General features: G+C 40.0%; 1 protein-coding gene across 8 annotated transcripts in view; it reads left to right on the top strand.

Moving 5' to 3' along the window:
• The window catches only part of DLG2 (discs large MAGUK scaffold protein 2), a gene marked incomplete at its 5' end in the record, with an annotated part of 981,693 nt that overhangs the window by 889,464 nt on the left and 76,691 nt on the right, over positions 1-15,538 (top strand). For 6 of the 8 annotated variants that reach the window (XM_084227140.1, XM_084227144.1, XM_084227143.1 and 3 more), the window contains one exon: positions 6,512-6,626. In XM_084227140.1, coding sequence (XP_084083266.1) covers positions 6,512-6,626 — 115 coding nt within the window. Of the gene's footprint in view, positions 1-6,511; positions 6,627-15,538 lie in introns of those variants that run through there. The other 2 variants (XM_084227146.1, XM_084227147.1) reach the window with 2 other exon arrangements.

Raw genomic sequence — 15,538 nt, 5'->3', positions numbered from 1 at the left:
TCCTATTGAGTCATGAATTTAGCTGATAGTAGATCTAACTGATGTTTTTGACTTATTAAAAGCATAGCATTAACAATAAAATATAAAAATCCAAAGCCAGCCTTGTACAGAGCTGTGTACCTGGCAGTGGCCAACATCAGACATGGCAGAGGCAGATGGAAGAACCAAAGGTGCAGTGAACTGTACTGCTTGTTTGTTTGTTTATTTTCTTACAACATTACCACAGATTACCACAATGAGTTTTCACCATCATTAACCTGCTGTGTGAATGCTTGCAACATCAGGCAGCTATAGAATTTAACCCCTAATCATCTAAAAAGAGTACTTTCAGCCAAAAAATTGACTCAAACATTAAAAAAAAAAATCCAAAGAGAGGACATAAAATACTTGCATTATCAGCTCATGCCCTTTGCACACACTTTCCCTTTCCATGTGTATTACAGTAGTTTCAAAGGCTTCCAGGGCTGTGGGATGCTGGGCCCTTGGCAGGCAAAGACACCATGTTAATCTAGCAGCCGTGTCTCTGCCATAGCTGTCATCGTATGAGGAGAGTTACTCCTGACCCACACAGCTTCACACTGGAAATCTGTGGAAAAGCAGAACCAGACCCAGTACTTGGAAGTCTTGATGCTGGTCTGCTCATCTTCCTCTCACCTCCAAGTATAAAACCAGTGGTGACTGGGCAACACTGTGGGCAAAGGGCAGAAATGGAAGAACACTCACTCTAGGAAAAAATCTGTTCTATTATTTTAAATCTTACACTATTAAGCCAGGGCACTTACTAAGAGGAGGCAAAGGAAAAAAAAATACTTACCTAAATAGCATAAATAATAGCATCATAATCATAGTGTTATGCACATTGCTGTCTCAGATGTCCAAGGCGATAAGTCCATGACACCATACAGTTTGTGTTCCCATAAACAGAACAGAATCTGGCCTGAATCCACTGAAATTATGCCCAATTGATATTGATAGAGAAACTGGTCTGGCAGCTGTTCCTTTAGTGTAGTTTCTAGAGCTATGCAACATACCTTTTTTGAGGTCTCTAATTAATGCCTTCTTTGTTTGCTTGTGTTTTGTGGTTTGGTGGGGTTTTTTTTGAAATTGGACAATTCAAGTTTCACCTTCCATTTTTGAATTTCTACTTTTTAGTAAACGTCTTATCATCTAGAAGCAAACAGTGATTTTCCTGACTTACACAGAAAAGCAAACTCTGCTACCTGCTGGCAAAAAGAATTGCTATCTCTCTAAAGGGGCCAGCACTAAAAGTGTTCAAGTGATAAAGACATGGACTGGGCTGCTGAACTGTTATTTTCACTATTGTATCATATGTCAGCATTTCAGTGTCTTAACTACACTTTACTTGTAGGAGGAGGGGGTTTTGTTATCATGTTCTCTAAACTCAATCAACACTACAATCTTTGATACAAACAGAAAAGTGGCAAATAACAGTGGTGTAGCTTTGTAAAATTCTGCCACTTTTTCTACTAGAAAAGCTGCAGAATATTTATTCATTTAAGATAGATAGTCTTTCTTTTTATGACCAAAAAGTAGCATGAAGCCATCAGATATAATATCTCCATCTTTGCTATTTTTATATTCAGAAATTAATTGATTTTGAGGTTTACTTTCTAGCATTCCTTTTTTGCCTCCCAAAAGCATCTAAGACTTCCAGGAGCTGTTTTGTGTTCTCAAGTATTTTTTGTATCCTCAGTCCTTTAGGCTGTTAATGAACTCATTTTAAATTTTTTTAAACTAGAATTTTGATATACTGCTTATATTAATAGGAGAAGTTCTTGCTCCATGTATATGAAAGGATATCACAGCAAAATTCATCCCAAACTGCCTTTATTGTCTTTGCATCCATCACAAATCTCACAAACTCATGATATTGGAAAGACTCATGATACGTGGAGAGACTTATGTCTGAAGTAATCAGACTCACAAAAGTTCACATACCAAGTCTGACCATGGGCCACCAAAGAGAGTTAAGAGGAAGCTCAAAAAGAGGGGGGTGCCTGTGTCTTAAAACAATTCCTTCCCACCATGTAACACCCCATTTGCACAGTGGGTAGATGAGTTGGCAGAATTTTAGGTATCTAAATCACTTCAGCAGTAAAAACTTTGGTATCTGCATCGTCTGAGATACCAAAGTGAATTAGTCAAGATTTTTGTAGATTAGTCAAGATTTTGATCTTGGCCAGCTAAACATGAAGTATATCACTCTTTGGATTTGACGTTTTAGATGGTTTTTTACCAGGGCTGGCCATTTGCCTTGCTTTGATTTTTCAGTATGTGAGCTAAGGAGAGACTTCAAGGTGTTAGAAGTTCACTCCCAAAGATCTATCCAGACCTTGCTTGGTCTGTCCAAGTGCTTTGGAAAGGATTACATCAACATTTGAAGGTTAGAATATGTATGAGTCCCAGTTATAGCACTTGGCGGGGTGTTGGAATGAGACGGAAGGGAAATCACCAGCTCCCCGTCCCTTTATTCAGTCTGTTTATTTGCCTGTATGAAGCTGGCAAACATAAGTTATTCAAACTGGTGTCTTTATTTTATAAATGTGCTGGTTTGGCCTTGGTTGGCTTGGGGACACTTCACATTGTAGCCATTCAAGCTGTCTCTGTGTCCTCACTGACCAGAGAGCTGAGTGGAGCCAGCATTAGAAAACAGGCTTGGCCAAATGGGGATTTGCCTGTGGCAGCATTGCCAGAGCCCTGAAAGTTGGTCTTGCTCTTGCTGTAACTGGCCACTCCTTACAGCAGCAATCTCCTCTCTCACATTCAGTGCCACCAGCTCCACCTCTCCAGGAGCAATGAGTCCTATCCATGTCTTTGGGACTGCCAAATTCAGGTCTGCCTACACTGCCACTGCATGAGCCCTGGGCCAGCTGGAAACTGGCATATGAACAAATTCTTCCCTCCACTCCAGTTCTCCTGGTTTTCACAGCAATGGTCCCAGAGCCACAGGCCAGCACAAATCATTGTATCAGCAGTTCTGACCCCAGAAGTAATACAGGTTACAGTTTGCTCACCCATTTGCCTTTCTAGCCTAATGTGTTGCCTTGTCAGTTTCTTAAGCTACCAGAGTTGTTAAATCATTACTACATCAGACAACAGGCAGGAACTTTGCAGATGGGTTGTAGTAAGTCAGATTTGGGAAGTTTTGCTAATGAAGCATTCCAGTAGCAACATGTTCTTTGTTCTCCCTTTCTTCAAAGAGCATGAAATTAGTGAATGGGTTTTGACTGTATATTTTGTTAGTATGCCACAACCTTAGTGTCCTTTTAATTGTATAGGAGCCTTGAAAAGTGTGTTATTTAGATTCAGTGCTGAATTTGAAGGAAGCATGAAGTGCTTTTCTGGACTTTAGCACTGTCCTTTTTCACACCTAACAAATGCAAAGCGATTAGGAGACAGCTCTCCTGGAATGACCCAATGTAGAAAGTGTTAAGAAAAAAGGACTCTTCCCCAGTAGGCAGAACTATCACAGCAGTTCTGATGGCAGAGCATCACTGTTTCTTTTTCTGTTCACATTTCAAATGCATCTGTCACTGTAGTAGCTAGGAATCAGTAGGAGAACTAGGAGGACTGAGATTAAAGAAACTGATCTGAGCTGAGTTAAAGACTGCCTGCGTTGATGGTCGTGCAATTTTTGGCCCAGGCATTTGCCAGGAAGAAAGGACAAGTGTACATGTCAGTATTTTTTACAAAAAAATATGCAAAGAAGGTACAGTAGGAAAATATAGTCCCTTTTTTTTTTTTCAAATTATCTATGTATTTAAATCCATAGCTAAAAACATCTCAAGAAACAAAGTAACAGAATATCATTAGTACTTCAGTAATTTCTGGTATCAAGCAGGGAGGAGACCTTGAACCTTGAGTTTCCATCACACTTATTAGACAATTTTTAATATGTCTTGTGGTTTCAAGAGGTCTCCCAGAGAGAGATTCTTGAACTCAGAATAAGTTTAGAGACAGTAAAAATTGGTTAAATTACAAGTGTGCTGTAAAGTCAGAACACAAGCAGTATCATCACCTGACCAAGCTGTAGTCATTTGAGTGTCTGATGTGCAAGTTAGCTGGATGCTGTGCTAGAGAAAATCAGAATTTCAGTCCTCTCTTCTCACTCTCCAGATTGGTGTCTAAATCTGGGAGTTACTCCCACACCTTACATACAGAGTCAGCCTGGGATGGGGATGCTTATTAAAGGGAAAGTTGCTTTGCTGTAGATCATTCATATCCTTGGTGCTGCCCAGATGTAAAACATTAAAGAAGCTGAATTACACTATATGTTTACTGTCTTCTTCAGTGTTTTCACCATAAATGAAAGAGAGCTGCTAAGAAGCCTTAGAATTTTAATATTCTGTCTATTTGTGTAGGACTGATACTGTATGAGGAAGAGAAATGCAAGTCTTGGTCCTTAAGATCCCCTTTCCTATTTGCCAAGAAGAAATGTTAGATTGGGTTTAATGAAATATAAGCTAAACAAAGCTTTGCTCAGAAGATGATTATTTACTAAATAAATACTAAAGCCAGAGATCAGAACAAATATGACTCATATAAAGCACAGTTAAATCCTACACTGGGATAAACACTTCAAAACTAAAATCCACTCCAAAAAAAAAAAAAAAACATGAGTTTGTAGGAGCCTTAGTTCCACTGAGAATTTGTGTTTTTAAATCTCTCAGAAGTTTAAAGATGTACTCTGAGTGAAAGAAATGAGCAAGAAACAAGCTACAGAATAAATCTAAAATACAGTCTGCATGTAGGAGTTTCTCTTCTCCTGACACACAGAATTTCAGTTGCAGTCGGTGAAGTCATAGGTATGTGGGAAGACTGAAGAGTCTTGTACCACAGGAGTGGTTCCCAGCTGACGAGCAAAGTAGCCACTGTCACTTCACAGACTGAGTAGGTAATGCCGAGGAAGCTCAGTGGAAAGGGAGGGAAAATGTGTCAAGAGAGAAGGAGGGGAAAAAAACCCAAACACAAAACCCCAAATCAAACCATTCTGCTAAACCACTTGAAGGTGGCTAATGTCTATGCAAAATGTGGGATCCTAGAAAGGTCAGGTGTTATTATCCAATGGAAATGTAGAGTGCACAGAATAAAATGAATTAGTTGCTGCAAAGCATCTAGACATTCTGGGAACTGAGCCAGTAGGAACAGCAAATGATCAAACAAAAATAATGCTGAGTTCTAGGAGAAAAATGTGAATGTTGCTGTCTTACGGCATTTTCACATAGCTCAGACAGCAACAAACAAGATGCAGAGCAATGGGTTATAAATGCACTGTAAGGATTTATTTGCTTAAGCTGGGAGGTGGTGGGATCTGGTGGAGTGTACCTCCATCCTTTGAGGGAGGAAAGCTTGTGTGCTGGTTTCAGTTCTGCTTCAGCCCTGCTCTGGGAAATGGACCCTTCTTTTGAAGGCGTCAGTGAAATAAAACACTGAGGTGCAGAGAACATCATCTTCTCTCTGCTGGCATCAGTCTGCAATATCTTACTCTTTAAAGTGTCACTGACTCACTGAAATGTATTTTGTACACCCCCTCAGCTTAGTCTTATAGCTCACATCAGTAGATTTCCTGGGTTTAGGTTGAATTATGGCTCTCTGGGCTGCTGGAGGTTCTCATTTTCAAGGAATTAGAGCTTGTCTCCAAAACCTCAACCTTTCTTCTTGCAAACCAAAACTCAGCCCACTGAGTCACACGATGAGCAAGGGGAGCATGGCAGCTGGAGGGACCATTGATGAGGCTGTGTCCTGTCAGAGAGGAGTCTCACCAAACGATACAGCTCCAGCTGATCCCATGTTGCTGGGCAGCAGGTCACAACATTTTGCAGAGCCACCAGTAGGACTATGGAGGTGAACGAGGTGGGGGGGAGCAGTTCTGTGCCATTGTTATGCAGCTTAGGGTCGGTGTTTCTGGGGTCACCCACCCTAAGAACGAGATAATGGCTCCACCTATTTAAAAGAAACAGAGCCCAAGCCTTAGTGAGCAGTGCAAAAAAAGTGGCTGATTGCTCATACAATGATTTTTCAGCTGCTTTGGGGATAATTGGACATAGAAATGTCTCCTTCATTTTGATAGGATTTTACAATAATTGCTTCACTCGTTAATAACTTCAGTCCCACTGACTCTACCAAGGTATCACATTGTTTGGAAGGAGGAAAGATACAGTGGAAAACTGCTTTCAACATCGTTTCCACAGACTGGAAGATATTTCTTAACACACTTTAAAGTTCCTTTCCTTTCCTGAAGCTGCAGGACGGTGGGTCGTGGTATATGATTCCTCACCTAGTCAGTGTTGAAATGTTCAGGTACCACAATAAAAAGGGCATGTATTTACCTAAGATAATACATTAATTCAAGGTTCTATTAGATCTCCATTTTCAAGACATGCCTGACACTCATTAATTTAATGTTAATTTGCATTTAGCAGCCCTAATGATTATATAGGTCAAGAAAACTAAAATATCTTTGTTCTCTTGGGTTTTCTTATCTCCTTAGAGTACGCTCGATTTGAGGCAAAAATCCATGACCTGCGTGAGCAGATGATGAATCACAGCATGAGTTCTGGGTCTGGCTCCCTGAGGACTAATCAGAAGAGGTCACTGTATGTCAGGTAAGCAGGAAGAGCCTTCTCCTGGGAATATGTCAGCAGCTACCTTGCCTGTGTCTGATGTGTGTTGTTGGTTTGGCACGGTGGCAAAGAAGTCTGAGGAACTGCCTTGAAATGAACTGGGAAATGCATCCATCTTACAAGCACAGCATCATTAATGAGAAAATTGGATAAAAGCCCTATATGCCCGATTTGACCATTTCAAGTAATGTGCAAAGAGCATTACACTTTTGTAGTGATTCAGGTTTATGAGATGGACATTTCTTAGCTCTGTCAATATCTGAGAGCAATACTGTGGAGTAATGACAGAATGTGTTTCTGTGAGAGGTCTTGCCCAGACGTGGAAGGAGTGTTCTCAGGAAGAGCAGCTTTTTGCAAAAAACTTTTCCTTACAAAACACAAACTCTTTTATGCTACTCTAAATGCATGACAATCTGCTACTATCCCCTCACATACGTTTACCCTTCTATCAGTCTATGCTGCAAAGAATTTGCCATCTATGTAGCAAGATCAAATGTGCAGATGAGATGGTAAACAAGCTGCTATCCATAGCTTAAATGGGGTGGTGAATAACAAAGGAATCACCTTTGTCACTTATTGGGAGCAGTGGCTGTAGTTTCACCTTGACTGTACTTGCCAGACTGGGTGTTGCCCAATTGCCCCAGCAAAATTCTTGCTGTCATTCTCCCGTTTTGGGACTCATGGAGACTGTGGCAATCTGTCAAGTATTTTAATAATCTTAATAATTATGCTTCTCTAGGCTTTCATTTTCATTCTCCCCTTTGTCCCCTCTATCCTCCCCATGCTCAGCATATAATTTGAAATTCCTGACAATCATGAAGTAGAGGGAAGCAATTTGTCAGCCTCTAGGCAGTGATAATTATTCACAGGGGAGCTAATTCAGGTGATAACATTGCAGAGATCCAATTAAGGCTAAATTCTACATTTTGTCATTATGCTCTCAGCGTGAAGGAGTAAGGTAGCAGAGAAGGAAGGGAAAGCTTTAATGTTAGCATGAAGGGTCTTGTTCTAATGGGCAACAACCACATGAAGCACTAATTGGTACTGCTGTCAGAAAGAGCAGTGACTGAAGGGAGATGGATCACTCTTCCCAGTTATGTGGCTCTTGGGCAAGGTCAGATTAGAAGTGTTGAAGTTTTCAAGGCATCTCTAACTTTCTCTGACCTGAAGCAGATTTTTTCCAGCCCAGAGTGACTTTGTTGTCAAGAGCTTTGGTCAGCTCCCTGAATTTGCATTTGATGAAAAGCTCCAATTGTGTGTTTAAGGATGGATAGATCCAAGCTTCCTTTCTTGAGATAAGCCAGGAACCCAAAATGTAGGGAGTAATGGTATGAGAAGCCCAAGCCAGCAACTGCAGGTTAATTGAGGTGTACACATAAAGGGCTGACACCAAGGTCCTGAACACCTTGCTGCAGTTTGAACAGCAACAAAGCTTGATCCCCCCTGTATGAGCATTGGCCTGGGAGGCTCTGCTGAGAACTGAGGCTTATTAACTTGCACTCTGAGCCAAGCTGAGATATCTGTGCTGCATCTGGAGTAGCCCAGCTCTTCTGTACAGTATTGCTCCGTGCGCACTGATGAGCCCGGTTTTCTGCTAGTTCATGAATTCTGGCTGTGATCTGTCTCACTAAGCTGCCATGCCCTGGTGCTTCACTGCAGGAGCCTTTGATGTCTTAGCTGCTTATCTAAATGGCACTTCCCAAACCACAAATGCAAAACCTGTTCTTTTATTCCACAGTCGTTCCAGAAAATGCCCCAAACCTCTGAAGCAGAAAGCCACAAAAGCCTCGGTCACTTTTGTTAGTGTTTACTGTTTTCTCTCAAACCCACACAGTTGGCTGTGCCCGTGTCTGAGCAGCCTGCTTAAGAGGCTCTGTATCTCACACATTACCATAACGTGTTTGTGGTGCAGTAACACCTGCAGCCTTGTGCCTGTCACTGTCAGTTCAACTCACATGCACTAATTACAAAGGTAGTTTGCATCTATGTTAGGCACTCAGGAAAAATAAATGTGGGCTCAGAAATGTACTTGTTTTCAGAGATGAAAATTTTCTCATTATGGATACTCTATACAGGCAGGGCCCATGTAAAAAGCTAGGATCTAGCATTTTGTTTCTATTCTTACAATTCAGGACATTTCTGTTTCAATGGATTATTTTAGTCAGCATGTGCAAGAGAGCTAGAGGCAAATGACCATATGTTGTTGTAAATCTCTAGCTGTAATGCCAAGTTTATGATTCAAGTTTGCTGTTTTCCTTTCTTTGGGATGTAGTGATTTTGCTGTCCTTCACTGAGTATGGCAAGCATGGGGGTTTTTTAACCAGAAAGCTTAATTGAAGCAAATCACTATATTCTAGGCAACACAAGGAAATAAATCAGGATCCAGGTAGGTTGTAATAGTTGAAAATAAGTATCATTACCTGCTCATAGAAAAGCCAACAAAAGAGGGTGAGAAAAAGTAAAGCTACAGTTATGCCAATGGATGTGGGGTTTATTGGATGCAAGGATTGCTTCTTTACCTTACAGTCTGTGATTTCCCCATCCAGCCCCTATAATAAAAGCATAGCACTGAAATATGTGAAAGAAGCTATATTCAGTTAAGTGGGACAAAATGTAATATAGAGTTAAAGGGCTGAAGGTAGGTGGCTAAAAGCAATTAAAAGTCTCACTTCAGGAGTGTAAACAACACAGGAAGGAAATCAGGAATTACGTGTTCAGAGAAATTGTGTAGTTCTTTGACATGATCTTTTATCTCTGCATACTCTGGTGTTTCAGATTTGCATTAATTTTTTCTCTTTTTTTCTGTCTCTCTGACACTTCCTGGATTATTTCCCATGAATTTCCTGGATTCTTTTTCTGAGTACTGCCTGTTGCCTTTTTATCCCTGACCCTGTAGCTCTGTTTGGGATGTCATCAGAGTCCACAACACTAAAGGCAAAATATGAGTCTCCAGGGGAGGATGGAGCAGTAGGAAATACTTCTAGTCCTTTTGGGAGCTCACAACCTCTTTCTCACTAGATCTGTTGAGGAAAAGAAATACAGAAAGAAATGCAGAAAGAGGGAGAATGGATAGGAAACATAGAAAATGTTATTATTTGTGCTTTATTTGGTGGCGAAAGTGAAAGAATTTAAATTGAATTCACTAACTTCAATGATAGACTAAAAAAAAAATCTGCTATTATCTTTTTTTAAGTCATTGGAATTCAGTCATCAGCTCATGATCAACCAGGAGAGTAAACAAACCCACCACCAGCTAAACATTGTGCTATATACATGCATAGCAGGGTCTTACGCAAATGTCTTCCTTTTTGTCTTTTTAGCTCAAGGTTTTAAAATCTGTTCTTGTAAGTTTATATATTTCTTTGTCTTGAAAGAAATACGTGATTTGCTTTGTCTTTCTAGGTCCATATCAGTAGTCAAATTTCTAGGTTATATATGGTTATTGTTGCTACTCCTAGGAAATGCCAGATGATGTTATTTAACTCACAGACTATGGAACATGACAGCCTTTTGAAGAGTTAAGCATCAGAGAAGTACAGCTCTTTAAAAAGTTTGGTGAATTGGAGTCACTGAAACTTTTACTTCCAAACTTTGGAGGAAACAGAGTTTAAGAAGTTTTTCTGTTGTTTAACTAGATTATTCCTGAGCTTAAACTACTTGTGTTAGATTTCTGAGGATAAGAGTAGATGCTTCAGTAATTGCTACAGCACATGCAAAGAAAAGGTTTTCAGGAATTATCTGGAACCCAAAACTGCTGTCTTAGCATCTGGTTTTGGTTTACAGATGAAAAGTAGCGAGATGCACTTAGCATAAACTGTCACTGCACCATTTAAGCTTTATTCAAACCAGACAACTTCTGAAATTGTATTTATATTTAAAAATTCCAGTTGTCTAAAGGTACAAGCAGGCACTGTAGAGGTGTATCACTGCAGAAATATCTCTAAAGCTTCACACCCCGCAACCCTTTCACTGCCACTTCTCTGTTTAAAGTCTGTTCAGTACTGTCAGTGACCAAACCTGATTTCACCTCGTCAGGGCTCCTTGTTGCCGTGATGAAGGGTTGAGTTTACTGAAGTGCAAATGTTTCAGCTTCTGCACTACTTTTGTGTCTAGCAGTACACAGTGAATGGTACAATGGGCTGTAAAGGTGGGGATGGAAACCAGGGCTGGGACAGGACTGGATCCAGCTGCAATGTCAGAAGAAGAGGTTCTGCAGCTGCCTCTCCACTGTGCATGGAAAAGCACTGCAGTGGGAAGGAAGCCCAAGGCTCTTCCCAATAAGACGAAGATGCTTACGATCAACCTTTTTATTTCCAGTCCATGTTGCACTATTTATTAAAAACATGCACAGTGCAAAGAGGTGCCTCTTAGTCCACTACATTTTTGTCTTCTTCTAACTGGAATTATTGCTAAGCGTTTCACAGCTGTGATAGATATGGGCCATACAAACATGTAGTATCATGTGTCAAAAATGTGTGTTCTGGTTCATTTCTTATTGAGTCATGAGGAAGAATCTGGCGATTTGCCATCACAACTTAGCTCAGCAAAAGGGAAGTCAAAGCTGAGGTACTTTGGGTGGTTTACTCTCATTGTCAGCACAATGGATTCTCCATTAGGTATTAGACACCTTTACACAAATTTCCTGAACTTAGAGATTAGCATGCTGCCATATCATAGAATCACAAATGGTTTGGGTTAGAAGACTCTTTAAAGATCATCTGGTTTCAAACCCCTGCCATGGGCAGGGACATCTTCCACTAGTGAGACTTTGATTTTCAACAGATCAGAGAAATTCTCAGTTTTGAAGTTTTCAGAGCTAAAATTGAAATTCATTTGAGGCAGTTTCTGAAGATTGAGTCTGATATCCAGGGCTTGTTCCATGCAATGTCTGTTACAACCACCTTCAGTCTCTCTGTCTTCTTGGAGGCAGTGAACCCCCTCAGGCAAGGGAACATCAGGTCAAGGCTGCATGGGCAGAATTCTCCTGTGAATCTGCACAGCTGGCTGCAATGCAGTCTGAAATCTGCCTGAGAAATGCAATTCTTGGAGACATCATGGTAGTGAAACCTGAACACATGGTAAGATCAGACTGGGTGATGTGTGGCTCTAGTATGTAGGTCTGGAAGCAGAAATGTAATGAAGAGATAATTGCACTGGTGTTTTCAGAAGGAGGTACTGAGGAAACCAGAGAGAGGTATGAAATGGCCATGATTAAATGCTCGTTACAAGGAGGAGAGAAAATACATTTTTGTAAGATAGATATGTATGTATGTGTGTGTATATATATATATCTATATATATATAAAGAAAATCCAAATAGATATTTTAGTGTTAATTACATGCTATATCTACATACACATTGCAAAAATCTTCTCTTAAGCAAATTGCCTAGTATCTCTCTTGAGTCAGTGGAGTGCACTTGGCACTTTCAGAGTACAATTCATGTCATCCAGAAGTAGACATCTAAAATTGCTCAGGCGAATCATGCCCTAAAAATGTCTCTTTCTCACAGTTGAGTGGAAAGAGCCTCAGGTGATTAGCTGAGATGTAAACATCAATATTAGAGACACTTCATGTTGTGTGACCTGAATCCCATGCACACTCAAAATCTTTCTCTTTTGCTCTCTCACAAACACACGTCTGTGTTCATATGCATATCTGGGAGCTGTAACATCAAGCTTCTGACTGTTGTCTGTGCATTCTTCTGCAACACAGGTTGGAAACACCAACAGTCTTGTTTAATTGGGCTGGTTTTTTGCCCATATTCTTATTCCCCAGGATTCCTTCTGAATTCATTTGTCACTTTAGTTAGCACTATTGAGGATCCACATACACTCAGTACATGGTCATCAAGCTGGATGAGTTTATGAATCCAGCATCTGGGAGCATCCAAACTGCAGTTTCTTTCAGGTTCTGCAGCACTGAAAGTCACTGAAATACAGATTTCTGGGGAGCAAATGTGAGTGTGCTTGGCACCTAGACATTATTTTTTGTTTTAATGAGGAAATAGCTTACATAGCCATGCCTGTACTTTAATGGCATTATAGAACTATTAGAACTCCCTTTACTGAACAGTTAGTGGAGGAAAATGGAATTTTTGTACAATTTTTTCACTTACCTCAGATTCCTGGGCAATTGAATGGTCCCAATTGTAGCACAGAATGGAAACGTGCATTCAGAAAATGTGTCATAAATGGCATAATGCAGATAAGTTTGGAAATGGCCAGATAGGTACACACAAAAACTAAATTTATTAAATGGCTTATTGGACTTGAAGTTCCTGTTCACACTGGAATTGTTAGAATTTCACTCATTTCACATGTCCTGGTTAAGTAAGAGTTTCTGAATATTCAATTACTACTTTTTAATGGTTCTTTCTCTGAAAATAAGATTCTTTTGTACATCCTTCTGGCACAAATATTCTCCCTGGCTTCAGTGAGAGCTGCTCAGATTCAGAACCAAGGAAATAGTGTAAATCTTTATTTTTCAAAGCAAGGAGGGTCACTGTGCATGCTTAAAGACCTTTTCTCTAGGGAGACTTTCAAGAGCTGAAGCGTATCACGGAGGAGCTGTTCACCCAGGTCTTCATTAATTGTCAGAAACACTGAGGAATTGAGGAGGATGAGGGATATGCTGGAATACAAGAATCACCTAATACAGTGGGAAGTAAATCCAGTAGTTTTTATTTATTGCCTTGAATTTCATGTTTAGAGCAAAAGCATCTGGCTTGCATAAGATGTGATTATCTGTAAAATGAAAAAGGAAGATGAAACAACTCTTGTCTTTGGCAAAGCAAATCTAATATCTTCTTACAAAACTCAACCTGTTTAAATGCTTAGAGGCATTTGCAAAATTTACCATGTTCATCATTCTGCTGCTAAGAACAGAGCAAATGAGAAATTAAAAATTTCAACTGAAAATTGAAGAACAGAGAATATCTGGAGAGAAACTGTTTTGTTGGGATTTTTTTTTAAGTGGCCTCTCACTGTCAGTGGGAACTGTGAGAATTTCACACTTCTTTATATTATTTCTGTGCAATTTTCACAGGTCCTTAACTGAAGTGTCCTAAGACTCATAATACTGGTGCCACTCTCAGCTGAAAGATGCATGTGAGGATTATTAATCTTGGACTACTCTCAATTCAAAAGCCTTCAGGTTTATAGTTCAATGGCAATCCAGCGCTAAAAATCCACCCTAAAATGTAATGCTGTAAATACAACAATATGTCTCACCAATACCCTAGGACTGTGAAAATCGATATATTTGATATATAGTCAGTTGAAACTATTAGCCACTCCATAAGCTATTACAGTTTTTCCTAACAGTTACTGCATTTCTTACTCATCTGCTACTCTTTTGCAATGTTGATACTAATGAACAGTCAAGGAAAAATGATGTTCGTTTGCAATTCTTCATAACATTTCACAGACAAAGACTAAGCAGTTAATGGAGAGTGAAAACTGAGCATGTAAACACATCAGTCAGTCTCATCTCTGCATCTGACACCAGCTCTTTCCTTCACATCTTCATGTTTATCATATCTGCTGCTCTTAGGTACCAGGTGTGGAATGAGTTCAGCCCATCCCTCCCAGAGATGCATCGTTAGCTGCAGCATGAACCAAGAGCCCAGCAAGCCTTTTATCAATGGGAGTTTCTCCAGCTGGGTCAAAAAGGGGAAAAATAGATTTATTTCTATGTGGTTGTCACTTTGCAAATCATTGACTGCTTTGTGTTCAAAATTACGAGCTATTTTACACAGTACTGAGCACCTGGAAGGACTGAGCCCTGTGTGAAACAAGTTCAGCCTCCAGAAATCTGAGATAACACATCCTGCCTAAAGTGTAGAACAGAAAACAGAATATAAAGCAGCTTGCAGAATATCAAAGCCATTCTTGCCTAAGTCATCTTTATATTTTCAGTAAAACTTGTTGCATTTTAAATAAGTGGGTGAGGCAGGGAATCATGTCCTCAGTGCAGCATTATTAATGCCTGGTGTGAAACAGCTTTTCTATTAGCAACTTCAATAGGTATAAGTAGTACACAGTTTTGGCCATTTTCCATGTTGTTCTCTTTCATAAGTTATTAAAATAATGGCCCAGAACAGGTAATGTGCTTGACAGGATGTCTGCTCTACAGAAGCAGCACACCTTTTCCTTTTCTTAGGAGATGCCTTAATAGCTTTTCATTGCACATATATTGTGCTTTTCCCTTCCCTAGAGGGACTGCCTGCTTTCTGCTTCGGAGAGTAGAAAGTGTCAGCTGGAATAATATCCAAGCCAGAAGATGATGAGGTTGAAGATCTTGGCCCCATGTGGGAATAGGATTTGTTTGAAATTTTTATAACCAAGATAGACACAGTTTCAGCCTCATTTCTAAGCAGAAACTCTGAACATGATCCATCAGTGAAGGGGAGGGGGACGTGAAAGTGAAGATAAACTGTCTGTGGCTTAAAATGGCTGAAAGTGAATCAGCAAAACATGCATTTAAGCTGTGTCTGTTCCCTGTGAAATAGCAGTCTTATCCAACAAATAGTTGCTTATGATGTTTCCATGTCAACAGCTATAATAGGACACTGACAGTTTGTGCAGCTCTCCACTGGAAAAGTACAAGACAGTAGCTTAGACCACGAACACAGAGACGAAAACCTATTGAAATCAAAGCTTGTGTAAATACAGTCAAAGTTGGAAATCTAAATATGCGCATTTGCACACAGCACAGTGGCCAATATGAGAGAAAGAAGATGCTTGGCCCTATGGAAGAGTTTTCTACCTGAAATCCTCTACAGAAAAGTCATAAAGCCACTATAGAATAGGCTCTCCAAATCAGCTGTGTTGAAACAAAGCTGAGAACAGAAACAGGATACAACACTGCTGAAAAGGGTAGTGGAATTTGCG

Source organism: Fringilla coelebs, assembly GCF_963513975.1.
Source record: "Fringilla coelebs genome assembly, chromosome: 2".
In the NCBI taxonomy this organism is placed as follows: domain Eukaryota; kingdom Metazoa; phylum Chordata; class Aves; order Passeriformes; family Fringillidae; genus Fringilla; species Fringilla coelebs.
The sequence above is the reverse complement of the archived record's forward strand: the minus strand, read 5'-3'. Positions and strand labels throughout refer to the sequence as shown.